At 31.0% G+C, this 16,371-nt stretch overlaps 1 protein-coding gene across 4 annotated transcripts in view; it reads right to left on the reverse strand.

Moving 5' to 3' along the window:
- The window catches only part of LOC142323448 (WD repeat, SAM and U-box domain-containing protein 1-like), a 95,057-nt gene that overhangs the window by 41,889 nt on the left and 36,797 nt on the right, over positions 1-16,371 (reverse strand). For 3 of the 4 annotated variants that reach the window (XM_075363082.1, XM_075363080.1, XM_075363079.1), the window contains exons 7-10: positions 11,592-11,689; positions 10,260-10,405; positions 1,602-1,767; positions 1,352-1,497 (exon numbers count right to left, since the gene is read on the reverse strand). In XM_075363082.1, the coding sequence (XP_075219197.1) occupies positions 1,352-1,497; positions 1,602-1,767; positions 10,260-10,405; positions 11,592-11,689 (556 nt within the window). The remainder of the gene's footprint in view (positions 1-1,351; positions 1,498-1,601; positions 1,768-10,259; positions 10,406-11,591; positions 11,690-16,371) is intronic. The other variant, XM_075363081.1, reaches the window with a different exon arrangement.

Raw genomic sequence — 16,371 nt, forward strand, 5'->3', positions numbered from 1 at the left:
AAAACTGACCCTATCACAATTAGGTGAGATATATACATTGATGAGTGTAAACTCAGCAAGTTCAACAGAAACAAACCCATCTCTTCTTATCACTCTGGAGATAGGTAATCTTCCACATACATTAAAAAGGACCACATCACCCCTATTGTCTACTAACCACTGGCTTGCAGCAACCCTCCTTTGGTTGGGCTCGACTACCATTAGAAAGTCGATATCTTTAGCCAGTGCCATCCTTTAGATCAAGTCATGTGCGACAGCACTTGATGAGAATTAAATTGCAAGCACTTCATTTCCTATGATTCTTACAGTCTTTAGATCCTGCTCTGTGCCCCGTCACATCTAGGCGGTTTGGCACAGGTGGCCTTACGATGCCACTTGCCACCGCAGTTGTAACATTTAACACTGCGATCTGGGCCCTTGCATTGGATGGCAGTATACCCATCCTCCCGACATGTAAAGCAATGTGTTTCTGGCCTCCCGGGCTCGACTCTGCATGACTGCCAACAAGAATGTGGCATCCAGGAAACAATCTGCTAGCTTCAGCAGCCAACATGACCCTGATGTGTTCTGACTCCCACCGTACGCTGGTATAATTAAAGCTGCCTTAGCAAAAGACTTAACCCCAATATCTTATTAACGGCCACTAAAATTTCCTTCTTAGTAACCTCAGAATCAAAGTTCTTGATGTGAACTGTAGCTTTCTTAGTATTCGGCCCTTTCTTGATAACTGAAACATCTGGTGTCTTTACATTCCAATGGACTGATTTTCTGATTTTGACTGTCTTTTCAAAGGACTGATTTTTTAATTCTTCACTTTAAATAATAAAGATTTTTGTACAATACATAAAGTAGTAATTTATACTTTTAAAAAGCAATCATAAATTTAAGAAAATATCTAAAATATAAGTTGTAAACAAGGAAACATGTAAAAAAAATCTAATTTAATGGAATGATAAATAAAGACATGTTAGATATTAACATTATAAGAAATTTAATTTTTACTTTTGGAAAAATTCTTTACATGATCAGCTTCCAAAACAGTTTTTGAAATAATTCCTTAAAAGCATGATGGCATTAAGTCTTCAGGTGTCCCTCATGAGGTAACATTACTAATGTATAATTTGTATACGTTAGACAACTACCAGTGGATTCTACTCTCCATTTCACAAACCTTATTAATTACTAATTCAAAAACACTTTTTAGTTTTCACAGGTTTTTTTCACTATGTTCTCTTACCATAAAAGGACTGCCTGGACTACTGTTTAACAAAAAATTAATGAAGACTTTTCAAGCAAAATGGGTAATCAGATATACTAAAGAGAATGGATTTGTAATACTAATAAAACTCACACTAATGTTTCACAAGTATCAGTTCTATGTACAGATAATGTCTCATCATCACCTCCAGTAGCAAGCAACTTACAATCGGGAGAAAATCTAACGGCACGTAACCCACCACTTGATACTTGAAAACCAGACTTCAAAATAGTACCAGTCTGAAAGTAATAAAAAATATATTTCACAAAACATAGCAAACTGGTAATATAATTTAACCAAAAATATTCTTAAAACTGACTGAATATAAAACTAACATAATTACCTCAACATCCCAAATAAGAGCAGTACCATCCAATGAGCAAGTAACCAATAGTTTACCATCAGATGAAAATTCCAGCTGATTGATAGAATACCTATGACCTTCTAAAGGTGACATTTCAGATTCCACAAATCGGTCAATTTTCTGCCATATGTGCACCACTTTACTACTGAAAAAAGGTGTAAAAAATTCATGTGATTTTCTTTTTTAAATTTAGATTTATAAAAATTAATTTAGAAAAAAACAATTTTTATACTAGCACTCAAAGGTTTATGATGATATAGCTTAAAACCAAAAACATATTGTTTGATTTTCTCACAATGACCACAGTAATATATATATATATATATATATATATATATATTGGGAGTGATGAAGAAATAAAACCCGGACTTATAATATTTGTATAATATTGCTTTGCACATAAGTTGAAACATTTGAATTTTGGATTACATATTTATTTTTAAATTTAATATGATTACAACTTTATATACTAAAAATACAATGTTTGTGGAAATTGTTGTACTGCATGACATGTTTAATATGGCCGCCGTTAAGCCTAACAGTCTCTTCAAGGCGAGTGTGTATGTTTTTGATGACTCTGCAATACAAGTCCCCTTGAATCTCTTCACACAACTGAACTATCCGCTCACACATTTCTATAAGATTTGCAGGTCTTAACAGGAAAAGTTTCTATTTTAAACATCCCCATAAAAAAGTCACAAGGATTTAAATCCGGACTCAAAGGTGGCCAAAAGAAACCTCCATTGTGGTGGCCCGGACAGCAATTTGAAATTACGTGATTACCAAAAACTGAATTTATAAAAATCGTAACACATTAGTGATGTGAGGAGTTGCACCAACTTGCATAAACCATTGAGTATCTGTAGGCAGCTCAGCTGCAAGCAATTTGAGTAGAAAATCATTCCTTAAAATATCCAAATAGTGTTGAAATTAACTGTATCGTTGAAAAACAGTGGCCCTATCAATCTTTGACTGGATAGAGCTCCCAAAATGGTTACTTTAGGCCCATGTAATTTCTGATGCACAATTTGTGGTGCTGCTGTCACCCAAAAGTGGACATTTTGTTTGTCAACAGTCCCATGAATATGAAAATAGGCCTCATCTAAAAACCAAGTGTTGAACAGACATCTTTCCCTTCTGACCAATGTACAAACTCCAATCTTTTTTGCTTGTTAGGTTCTGTTAACATGCAGGACAGTCAATTTTAATGGAAACAATTTGAGATTGCTGTGTAACATTCTTTTACTGTTTGATGAGATATTCCCATTTCTTGTGAAGCTTGCTGTGTAGACTTTCCCAGACTACATTGCATTGCAACTCAAAGTGCTTCGATATTTTCTGGAGAACAAATGGGAGTTTCTTTAGGTTGTTTCTCTTCTTTTACACTGCTTTCTTCCTCAAATTTATGGTATAAACAGAGAACGGTGTTTCTTGCTGGAGTCTATCAAGTTTTAAATTGAGCTCGAAATTGTTGCTGCGTCACTGTAATACTTTTTGATTCAGCATAAAGAAGCAAAACTTTAGTGTGCTGTGAATTAGTCAAACGTACATGATCGGCCATAGCTCAAAAATAAATGATGTATTACGGGATCAGAAGCGAATATAAAGATTAGGCGACATCTACCAGTATTTCTAAGAAACAGAGATTACACATGCACAATATGAAACACCACATAAAAAACATTTGTTTATAACAGACTTTATAAATGTGTCAACTTATTGTGCACCACCCTGCATATGTATATATATATATATTTTTTTAAAGAAAACTGCTTACATATTTTACAAATAACAGTAGATATAATCTTCACAGAGAATTGTATAACCAGTAAAACATAAACATAGATATAGTCAAAAATGTTTAAATACAAGCCCATTACCCAATCACAAACAAGATATTCTACAACAATTTTGAGGGACACCAAATAATTTTGAAAGCATATGTTATTTGATAGGTATGTTTGCTGCTCTTACATGTTATGTGAAACTGCTGGATAGAAGCAGAATCTCTGAAAAGGCCACACGTGGAACAATTATCATATCATTAGCAACATTAAGAAAGAAGCTACTTTTTGAGCCTTATTAACAGAATCATTGCAATAGGTGACTCAATTCCCAAGGCAAACCAAGGAAGAATGAATCAAGATAAGAAAAGAAGATGAGCAGGCGAAGGGAGAGGAAGAGATAATCAGACCAGACAGAGAAGTGAGTTTCTTAGTAGATTAGGATAGTGTATTGTCTTGTCCGTGTTCAAAGAAAGTAAATAACTTATTTCACCTTACAGGTAAAGGGTTATTTAGTACTGTTGTTCAAGTAAAACAGTTCAGAAAAAGAAAAGAAACACCATACAAAACTCCTAGTTAACCATAACAAGAAGCTACAAAATGCCACCTTAACATCCACAATACAAAAACATTTGTACACCTTTTGACTGATCCTTTTATATACAGTATTGCTTTGAATTTAAGAAGCACCTTTTTTTACAGATTGAAGGGTCAAAATGTCAGGTGCATCTTTCATTGGAGGTCTAATGCCATTTAACATAAAACACATAGTTAATAAGTGTAAAGCTGAAGTTTTTGAATCCGTATGGCTGTTCGACTTCGAATGGAAACCAGACAGCAAACGTGAAAGAACATTTGTCATTGTGTATAGAACATACACAAATTTCTAGAAAGATGACTCATCTCAAAAAGCTTTACATCTCAACAGCTTTATCACTGTTGACATCATAATTTAGTGACAAGTATCATTCTGGAATTTGCACATGCGCACTATGCATGATGACAAATCTCTGTCTAACCTCCATTCAATGTTGAACAGTCATATACCTCCAGTCATATATCTCTAGTGTATAACTACCACTGTAGTTGTAAATCGGTCCATTTTTTCATAAGTGTTCCATTCTACCTATTAGTTAAATTTTTCTAACCATTTCATCACCTTGAAAAAGCATTTCACATACAATGCAGACTTTAAATGCAAGATTATTTTATGCGCTGAACAGACTGGAAATCATCCTGCAGTGGCATAGTATAAAACAGAAATTATTTGGATGTAAACAAACAAGGAAATTTTTTTCGGGGCCAAAACACAGAAAATATGTGGAAATTGATACTGCTGTTTTGGTCTATTTCAAGGAGCTCCGTACAAAAGGTCTTCCAGTGACAAGAGATGGACTGATATTACAAGCCAGGGAAATTGCCAGGAATAATGGTCTTTAATTTAAAGCTAGCTGTGGATGTTCTGAGAAATTCATGAAAAGGCAATGTCTGTCACTGCATCACAGAACCTCCATTTGCCAAAAGTTAACATCAGATTATGAGCATAAATTAGCGCAATAATATCAACATTACATAATCAATCTACGATTAAAGAAACAATACTGTCTTAACCAAATTGGTAATGCTGATGAAATTGCTGTGTTCTCTGATATGCCACCAAATTACTCTGTACGTGACAAGGGACAAAAACAAATAACAGTAAAAATAACTGGATATGAGAAATAGTAACTGTTATGTTGAATGCTCCTACTGATGGAAAGAAATTATTGCCGTATGTAATTCTGAACAGGAAAACTGTGTCAAAAGAAAGGTTCTGTGATGGTGTAACTGTTCAAGCTCAACAGAATGCCTGGATGATGACTGATGTAATGCAAGATGATTAGGATATGTATGGGAATGTAGACTAGGTAGACTTCTGAAATGAAACAGTATGACGACTGATGACTGATGACGACTGATGTAATGCAAGATGATTAGGATATGTATGGGAATGTAGACTAGGTAGACTTCTGAAATGAAACAGTATGTTAGTGTTGGATGTTTTTCATGGTCATTTGTCAGACAACATTAAAACAAAACTAACAAATGGAAAATGTGATTTAGTTGTAATCTCTGGTAGTATGACGAGTCAATTACAACCACTGGATGTCAGGGTTAAAAACTCTTTTAAAGATCGTATTCATGCATAATATAATCACTGGTTGACTGAAAACAATCATCCCCTTACACCAAAAATTAAACAAAAATCAGCAAAATTAAACAAACGTCAGCAGCTACAATTGTTGAATGGATTTTAAAAGCTTGGAACGATTTGCCATCAGAAATAGTTAAAAAGTCATTCTTGAAGTGCTACTTGTCAAATTTCATTGGATGCTACTTTGGAACTACAGGGACGCAAATGAATCTGACTCAGATGAAACTGACAATGACGACTCGACAACAACATAGGAAGCTTAAAATACCATACTTATAAAGCTAAATATGTACACAGCTATCAACATTACATTTGAGGTACCTCAAATGTAATGTACATTTGATTAACACTTAATACAAAATATACTGTTAAGTGCTTTCGATTTAGATCTTTTACAGCATATTTGGATTATTCAATAAATTGTGTTAAGTAGCAATTAAACTTTTTATATTCATTTTTAAAAATAGAATGAACTTAATGAAAAATACTGATACAGTCAACCCTCTCTAATTCGAATTTCAAGGAACCAATACTTTTTTTTGATTTAGGGACTATTCTATTAAGAGAGGTAAAATAATGAAAATCAAAAATTGTACACAAAAATTTAATAATTTAATAAAGATTTATGTTAATCTATAATAATGCATTACAGTACTAAATTACATCTGAAAAGGCAAAATGTGTGTAGTATTATGTAAAAATGTTTAAAAAAATTTAATACTGTACAATACCTTTAATTATGTCTTGAAAAAGTCTATAATTTTTTTTTGAGTTTTCTTCTGGCAGATTTGAAAATCAAGGGCACTTTCAATCTTCACTAATGTACTAAATACACCATCTTTTTTTTCTTTTTCCTGTTTAGCCACTGGTAATTACCTTTCAGATAATACTTCAGAGGATGTTATGAATGAGTGTAAATGAAGTGTAGTCTTGTACATTCTCAGTTCGACCATTCCTGAGAAGTGTGGTTAATTGAAACCCAACCACCAAAGAACACTGGTATCCACGATCTAGTATTCAAATCCGAGTAAAAATAAGTGATTTTACCAGGACTTGAACACTGAAACTCTTGACTTCCTAATCAGCTGATTTGGGAAGATTCGTTCACCACTAGACCAACCCAGTGTGTTAAATACACCATCTTCTACTTTCCTTGAACTTTCGAAGAATGTTTAAAGGTTGTTTATTGCCGATTTCGTGTCTTTTGCTGTATTTGTAATTTCTACTTGTTCCATTTCATCTTCTTCATTGGAATCCTTATCAGCGGTTGAATGTGACACAGATGCAATGATATCATCATTGGTTGGAGGGGCACTAACTGCAATATAATCATCAAAATGTGCGAACAAGTCAAATGAAATTTCATCCACATTAATGTTAAAATTTTTATAAATTGCACTCCATTCTTCTTCTGAAATTGAGAAAGGGTCAACAAATTCATCTTGATTTTTCCAGATGAAAATCCACAAGTTTTGAAGCAATTAACAATTGTTACTGGGCAAACATTCCTCCTCCACGCTTTGTCAGTGAAACGTACAGCCTGTAACTTAGTTATACACGTTTTCATGTCATCTTCATACCTGCTATAATTTCATGCACAACTTCTTTTCTGTACAGTTTTAAAATTTTTTATAATTCCTTGATCAAGGGGTTGGAGTTTTGATGTTGTGTTGCCAGGCAGAAATTTTACTGCAATGTTCTTCAGTGGTGGAATATCATTATACGCAGTACAGTTATCCACAAAAAACAAAATTTTTAGCTTCTGTTTCACCATATCTTTGTCTAGATTAATTAACTGTTCTGAAAATAATTCAGCCATCATCCACGCTTTTTTGTTTGCAACGTAAGTAACTGTAAGAGATTTTATGTTCTTGAAACACCTAGGTTTGGCAGATTCTCCAATAAAAAAACCTTTATGTTTTTCTGTACCCGTCATGTTAACGATAAGTAACAAGGTAATTCTCTCTTTCTTGTTCTTTCAACTGAAGCATTATTCATTTTTGAGAGCCAGAGTATGATCTGGAAGAGATTTATAAAATAGTCCGGTTTCATCAGCATTAAGAACATTTTGTGGTTTATACTCTTTTAACAAAGCGATTAATTGATGTTTCCACGATTCGTATATGCCTTCACTAACACTAGCACTTTCACCGCTAACTTTATAGAATGTAACACCATGTCTTTTTTGGAATTTTTCTAACCATCCGTTGCTCGCTTTAAATTCTTTGTCCCAATGCCTCTGCAATTATATGTGCTTTTTCTTTGATGATTGGATCCCCTAAACTGACAGTATTATCTCTACATTGTTTGAACCATTTTATCACACATTTGTCAATATTGGTGAATTCTACCTCTCTTCTTCTTTTGCAGTCCACATTCAAAGAATATTCTTGTAAAAGGATCAAATTATCATTTTTTTAAATTGTCAATAGAGAACTTGACAAAATTCCAAATTTGTGAGCCATGTCTTTTTTTTTGTTACCCTTTTTTACCTCTTTCACAATCTTTATTTTATCACCGATAGTTAATGCTTTATGTTTCTGCTGTATGCTCATAATAAAATGTGGCTATTAAAAATGTACAGTAGGCCTACATATCAAAGTTTAAACAAAAAGGAGCGAAAAGATACAAAAATGGACGTAATCGAATCGTAAATTTTAAAATGAAATAAAACTTGAATTCCGCGAGAAAAACTAATGCACTGTGTAAATGTAAATTGTAAAACACAATTAGTAATGACAATTTTAATTTTAATTATGTAAAATCAAAATGCATACTGTAGTAAAATCTGACTCATTATGTTATGCATAGCCTGCTGTAAGGAATAAGATCGGATATTATTAATCGTACAGTGGCACCATGCACGTAGTTCTGTAATCGACAACTCCAGCGACCAGCAACGTAAATAAACAAGTCGAAAGTTGATTAACATTAGGCATACAGTACTGGATAAAATTCACAGTCCACACTAACAATCGCTATACACTATTAAATTTACTGTTATCTATGCTTCTTTGGAAACCGTGTACAGTATGTAAATTCTTTAATGAAAATGTTTAGATCAAAGAAATAATATATAAATCAAGTCCTCAAAATTTTTGAATAAAGGAGGTGACTTAAATCAATTTAAAGAGAGTTTTTCAAGGGGGCAAAGTAAATATTCAATTTAGGGAGTTATTTGAATTAAGGAGGTTCGATTTAGGGAAGTTTGACTGTAATACAAAATACTTATATGACTTACCGTAATTTATAATAAATAAATTATACAGTATTTTAATATTTCTAATGGATATTTTTATTTTTTGGAGAAATTATCTACAAAATTTAGGATATATCTTAAATTTGATGAACTACGGTATCAAGCACAATTTTCAAGAAAGAGAGATTTAAACATTGCAGCCACTTATACTTTGAAAACAGATAGCACTTGCTTAGCACATTTATTTATAATAGTAGTCATCTGTCAACAATAACAGTCCACTCATATTTGCATTAATTGCTTGACATGGAAAATATAATTGAAATGAGTGCTAAAATAAATAGTACCACAAAGTGTGAGGTTTGAGCAATAATTTGTTTCTTATTGGTGAAAAACAAATCTGCTGTAGAAATCCAAAAATAAATTTACAATGTCTAAGAACCAATTTTATAAAGGAAAATTTAAAAAATGGTGTTTTTAATTTCAAGAAAGCAGGACAAATTTGTACAACAAAGAATGAAGCAGGTGGCAGTTCCAAATGATTTGTTGGAAACACTGAAAGAAAGAGTTTACAAAAACAGATAATTTAAAATCTCACAATTATCAAATGAATCTCCAAACATCTTTTACTTACAAAAATTACTTACAAAATTTTAGTGGAAAATTAGGTTACAGAAATCTGCTTTCCTGGTGAATGCCAAAAATGTTAACAGATGGTTAAAGATATCAAAAATGTTGACAAATGGTTGAAATAAAGCAGCAATCGATACAGCAGTGGCATTCATCATCTCTGAGGCTCAAGAAGTTTAACCAAGCATCTGTTTATTGGAACCACAAAGGGATATGCTTACTGAGTTCCTTGATGTGAAAATACTGTAAATGCGGATGAGTATAGTGAAACTCTTAAATTTTTTTGATATGCTACTCGGAACAAAAAATAAGAAAAGTTGTTAAATGAAAATCTGTTTCTATATAACATTCAATAATGACTGCACACTGCAACAACTGTTCAAGAATTAAAGCGAACTCACTGTAAAATCTTTGAACAGTCACTATACAGTTCCAAGCTTGCACTAATGATTATCTTATCCACTTAAAACAATGACTTACATCACAGAGGTTTGAAAATTATGAGGAACTAATAGATAAAATAATTAATTGGTTTAAATCACAAGCAGGGAAACTGTTTAAGACAAAGTCAGTAGAGCAACACATATTGCAATGAATGTGTATGTTTATTTTAATCTAATAAAAGTTTTTTCCTATGTTACTACTTTTGCTTTTATATCAAAACAACCTTACTTAAAGACCTTGTATAATTAATATGTCAGATAAACTTTCAGTTGCTTACAATTTTGATTTTATCTCTCCAAACCAAACAATAACTCTGTACTATGAAAATAATAAACTGGCATGATACACATAGAAACAAATACTTATAAAAAATATAATGCAATTACCTTCCAGCTGCAGCCAACAGATGTTCTCCATTTTTAAAAATAAAATCACAAGTATTGAAGCTAACACTAGAATTGGTATCTAATCTTTGCCAAAGTTTCACTTGTTTACCATCCATTTCAGCAAATTTCACCACAGCTGCCTCTTTCTAAATGAAAAAAACCAAGGTAAAAATGTAAAATTAATTTTCAATTTTTTTCATTTATTGTTCTTCTTTTTTATAATTCTCATTGAGTACTTTTGCAGAAATTTCTGTTTCTTCAGAATACCTTTTTATCAAGAATTAAAAATTACAGAGATAGATAATTATTACTTCAGTTACATATAACTGAAAAATTGTCATCATAGTCATAACTAAGATAGCATAAAATATCTATTCTGAAGAACTGCAGATTTCTGCAAAAGTACTCACTGAAGATTATAAAAAAGGAAAAGCATAACAGGGATTGTAAAACGGAAAAAGCAGAAAGAGAAAAAATTAAAGATGAATTTTAATAAAATAATATTATTCGCCTGCAAGTACTGAATTTGCTTAACTGTTCATTAAAAATACAAAAGCTTGATAACAAGAATTCAATAGTTTAAATTAACAAATAATATTTCTAATCTTAACTTAAAAATTAAGTTTTTAACTTACTGAAAATTCCTATTACACTATTTAATTTTGAAATCAAGAAAAGTGAAAACTAATCTAAAAATTCAAGTTTTTTTAGTCATTAGATAAATAATTTTTATTTAAAATAGCTAGATTTATACCTAACTGCTCTTTATTTTTTATTATTTTTTAATTCCATAGTTAGTTTTATTTACAAATGTTCATGCACATGATTTTCAATATCATGCAGCACATCAACTTGCTCTAATTCTATGTTATTTTGAATAAAGTTTCTCACTCTATCGTCAGTTTTTGAGAATCCATTATCTGAATCATAAAATTATTATCAGTTTCTCTACCACTGTAGGACTCAATATCAAAAAATTTACTATCATGCGGACTGTGATACAAGTGGGTGATACACATCCACACAAAAATGCAGAGGTCATAAATGAAATGATTATATCAAATTTAAACAGATATAAGTTAACAGATATAAGATACAGGTCAAAAGAGAAAACTTTTAACAAGTGATTGAAATGAAATTTATCAGCCACACTCATGAATTAGAAAGTAAATTAATCTTAAGGAAAGAGAGAGCACATGTTATTTTACATAGAATATGAAAACTCCAGTTTTTTACTGTGATAGTGTAACAAATCTGACTGTGTAACAGTGATTTAATAGAACAAATCAGAACAAAACACAATATTATTATTTTAATACAAATAATACTAACGTTTTTGATGTTAGAAAGTCCATCTGATGTAGTAAGAGATGAATCTATGCTTATTGAACCAGTTAAATCCCAAATAATCAACATTTTGTCATTAGAGCCTGAAAATTGAAATAGAATCTAAAAAATTAGGATAAATATAATTATAAATTATGTGGAATATAATAACAAAATATAACAGTAATGATGTTTGTAGTTGATAAAAATAAACAAAATAAATACAAAACAACAATAGTAAGTTATAATTACACAAATGATGGTATCTAATAGGGCACATCTGAACAAGTCTGTTTTTCAATTTTTCAATGTCGAATAGAGGCCCAAAATAAGGATCTTGAGTCTTGTTCAGTAAACATAAATAAAAAATAAAGAACAAACAATTTTACACTTTGACCCCAAATTAATCAAAATAGAATGAAGCATTTTATAATCAAGGAAGCATTAAATCTTTTGTTACAAACTACATGACTAAAAACTGAAATTTTGTTTAAGCAGTGAAATAAGTAAATTCTATAATTGATTTCCAAAAATTTTAATTGTGTTTTGAAGCAAAAATATACATATTTTAATGTACATATACACTAATTATGTGGCAAAATATTCTCTATTTACTACTTCAAAAAAATTCCTAGAAGATTTTTGGCTATATTTCTAGCTACATTAAGATTAAGAAAAAGATAAGATCAAGTTGGATGTTTTAATTGGGTGATCAAACAGGGTGAAATTCCATAGCCCAATTCTTTTTCCAGTAAACAAGCTGTCTTGTCATACTATGAAACTATATCTCTTACTGTGCTGTACATCTAAATCCCGGCATCTTGAATGCTTCCAGGCCACTCTGCACTGATGCTAATAGTTTAAATAGCACCACACATATAGCCTACATGTTTATACTACCGTATCCCTACCTTATTATTATGGATTCATCTGCAAACAGAACTGGCTCATTTAACTCAACTGAGCAGTCTTAATTCCCCTACTATAGTCAGGATCTAAAAGTGGATTTGCCACCAATATTTGTTTCTGAACGTTTGGCACCATTTTGTGATCATGGGTGTAACATTGCATTACCAATGTATACCTCAACAATTTGGCGATAAATTTTACAACAATTGTAATTTTTTGCCCACAAAAGTGAGACTATTGAACGCACTTCTATGCTGGACGAAACCTCTACAGGACACGCCACATTGACAACAACACTACACACGAACTGAATGTTGTACAGAATTGCTGCTGGGGGAGCGTGAAAACAAGAACATAACCAGTGCTGCCACCGCAAGACATTAATATATCCCTTTCAGTTCAAGAACACGGCAAGTGTGTAACTTATTTTTTGATTCACTTCACATATATGCTAGTTCAGTTTACAACAAAACATAACATGAGCATAAGTCCATATTAATCATTTAAATACAAATATATGAAGTAATGTTAGGGTAAATGCTGTAAATTTAAAAAAAAATACAACGGATTAATTTACAATTCAGAAGCCACTACAGAAAATTATTTTGAGCACATATTAATGAACAAGTTAAACAGAATTCAGATAAATCTATTTTTTTTTTTTTATTATTATTAGTACTATTGAAAATGTCAACAGGGTAATAGTATTTTTGTAAAAGCAAATATTTTAATTGTATCTGAAATAAATTTGTGGGAAGATTTTTCAAATGGTTCAATAATTTATTAAAAATGGCTATGGAAGCACAATAAGCCCTTTCACACAAAAACAATTTTGTTGTCTGTTTTGGTAAATGTGATTACCGTTTCTTTTTTTTATGAATAAGTGAATATTCTTTATAGCATAGATTGCAGTACATTCATAAATATTAACACAAGGGTAAATTAACATAATTTAATTTTCAAAATATAGGTCTACACGATTCATACTTATGGGTGGCAAATAATGATCTGACACCCCACTTTTCTATCTTAAATACTCATTCAGACCTTTTGAGGGAGCCCCAAGAGATGTAATTATACTTTATATGAGAATATATGTAAACAAAATAAATATTTATTACTGATGATAAGCTTAACATTTCATTAAGGCACTTCAGAGCAAAATGGTATGAGTTGATTTTGTTACAAACAAAAACGATTTGATCATACAAAAAAAACTTGTCAAATAAATCACCCAGAAACTTTGATTTGTGGGTAACAGAAATACTGTTTTATCAATAATGGGAATTCTATCCACGTGATCAGCAATGTTAGATATATCTGAGAAGCATCATGCAACAATTTTGTCATATTTAAATTTGGATGGTTACAATCCATTCAGTGAATAAATTTTTGAACTACTATCATACAATTTTCAATTCCTTTTAAATAATTATCTTCAGATATTAATACCTTGTGTCAACAAAAATGTTTACACTCAATGGTTCAAGATTCTAGGCAGGTTAATTATAATAAACAGTAAAAAAAAAGCACGGGACAAAGAACAATTCCCTGAGGCTTTCAGAGTTCTACATCTTGAAGTGAGGACCTAAATTTACATGTCTATTCTTAGTAAAAGATAAAATTTCAACTACTTGTTTATGGTTCGTAAGATATTACCTTGACCAATTGTAAGCAACTCTTCTTATACCATAGATACCCAATTTTTCATCAGTAAAAATGTGAAACTAAATCAAATGCTTTATTAAGATTGCAAAAAATTGAAAATATAATCTATTCATCTACACAATCTAAAATATTTTCCAAAAACTTGGAAACGGTTGTATCAGTAAACAATTTTTTCCTAAAACCAAGCTGAAAGTTTGTTAATATGGTATGCTTTAATTGCTACAAGAAAAATTAAGTCAAATTTTCATAATCTTCTCAAATTCTTTAGAAAATATAAAAACTTTACAAAAACTGAAATTTTAAGGCAGCTAGGAAATACTTGTTTGCTGAACAATTCATTAATTAAATTTGTAAATAGGAATAACAACAGCATCTATAACTTCTTTTAAAATACTAACATGAATATCATCAATACGCACAGAATATTAACTCCTTATATTTAAGATATAAATTTTAATTTCTGGGTATCAACAGGAAATAAAAATACCGATCTAAAAAAAAAATTGTTCTGGTTTTGTTTGAAATGTATCAATATTATTGTTGTTTGAAATACTAGAAAAAAAATTATTAAAACTACTCATTACCTGAATAGAGGATAAGGTAATGAAAATTGAGTCCTTTTGTACAGTAATCATAATGTTAGAGCCTATAATAAATAAACAACTCATTTCATATACTTTGTATTACATCATTGTTACTGTTTATTTATAGCAAAACTTTGGTTTAACATACTTGAAAACAAAAAATATATACTTTCAAAAAATAAATAAATAAATTGCTTCATATACACCCTGAACAAAATAATAGGCATAAATAATTTTATTTATAATAACAAATTACCAGAACATATTTTGTTAATATAATAGTGACATCATAATTAGATACAGTGCAAGTAATTGCAAATTAATTGATGTCACTTTTGGGATATAAACTATGGCTGCTGGTGTGAGAAGTCGCTGAGTGATGTCATGGTTACTATGAACTTGCCGTCAGATATTACATAGACCATAAACAGTTATTTGTAATTATGAATAATGTGACTAAATATTAAACATAGCAGTACTACTAACCAAGTAAGTACTTGCTATTTTTTTCATCCTAAACCTAGTACTTACTTTAAAAATGTCATATAGTAGTAACTACTTGATTTTCACCTCCCAACAAGAACAAATGTTTATCATACCAACTAACAAGTCACTTAATGTGAAACCATCAAATGGAAAAAAACAATTAAAATTATACAAGATGTATATCACTACAATGAATTCCTTGACACAATGTTGCCAATTTTAACTGACTTATTAGACCATGGGTAGTGCTAATTACAAGTGAAAGATTAAGTAGCAATCGATTAAATAAGCAGAAGAGCAACATTTTGGTCATTCAGAGCAGTTCATGGCACAAAAATTGTTACAAAAATGAAATTAATTTCCAGAAGTTTATGCTTGTACACTATCAAACCCTTACCATCAAGTAAAGTTTCAAACTAAATAAAAAAGTATTACAGAATTTAAACTTTTTTTTAAGAAGCAAAAAAGATTCACTGCAAATGCAATGAAAGGTAGTATTAAAAAATGTACATTAATTTTGATACAATTAAATTCCAAACCATTTCTGTAATAAAATAAAATATGTAAGCTACATTATGTTAATAAAAGTAAACTAAGAAAATAATATTAAAAAATTATGTACCCACAGCTCTACATATACTTCTTGCAAATGTTTTTTTATATATGATTATTTTAGAGTAATAAATTTAAATAGAATTCTCTATGGTTATAAAGAAAAAGTTTTAGATTAATATTTTTTGGATACGTGAGGCATATTCATAAGTAGGGGCCATCGGCTTACAAATATTAGCAGGTCTGAACACAGTTTCACAAATGTAGAGCCATCTATTGGCTATTTACAAAGCCACTGCAGTTGTTGTTTAGATTCAGTAGTCATCTGCCTGTCAGTGAATGCAGATCGCAAAGTCTATGACAATCATTTCTCTCGCCAGTTGTGAAGTGCACACTGTTGATTTGATTTTTGTGTGCAAAAGGATCTGCAGCTGCTCAAATTTATCGGGAGTTGTGCCTAGTGCATTGACCTACAGTAATCAATGAATGAATGAATGAAATGTTAGACAATGGTGTCGAGACCTTAAAAATGGCCACACAAATGTGCATGGCGAAGAGCAGAGTGGCAAGCCTGTATTAAGGACAAA

Source organism: Lycorma delicatula, chromosome 4 (assembly GCF_047948215.1).
Source record: "Lycorma delicatula isolate Av1 chromosome 4, ASM4794821v1, whole genome shotgun sequence".
Classification (NCBI taxonomy): Eukaryota; Metazoa; Arthropoda; class Insecta; order Hemiptera; family Fulgoridae; genus Lycorma; species Lycorma delicatula.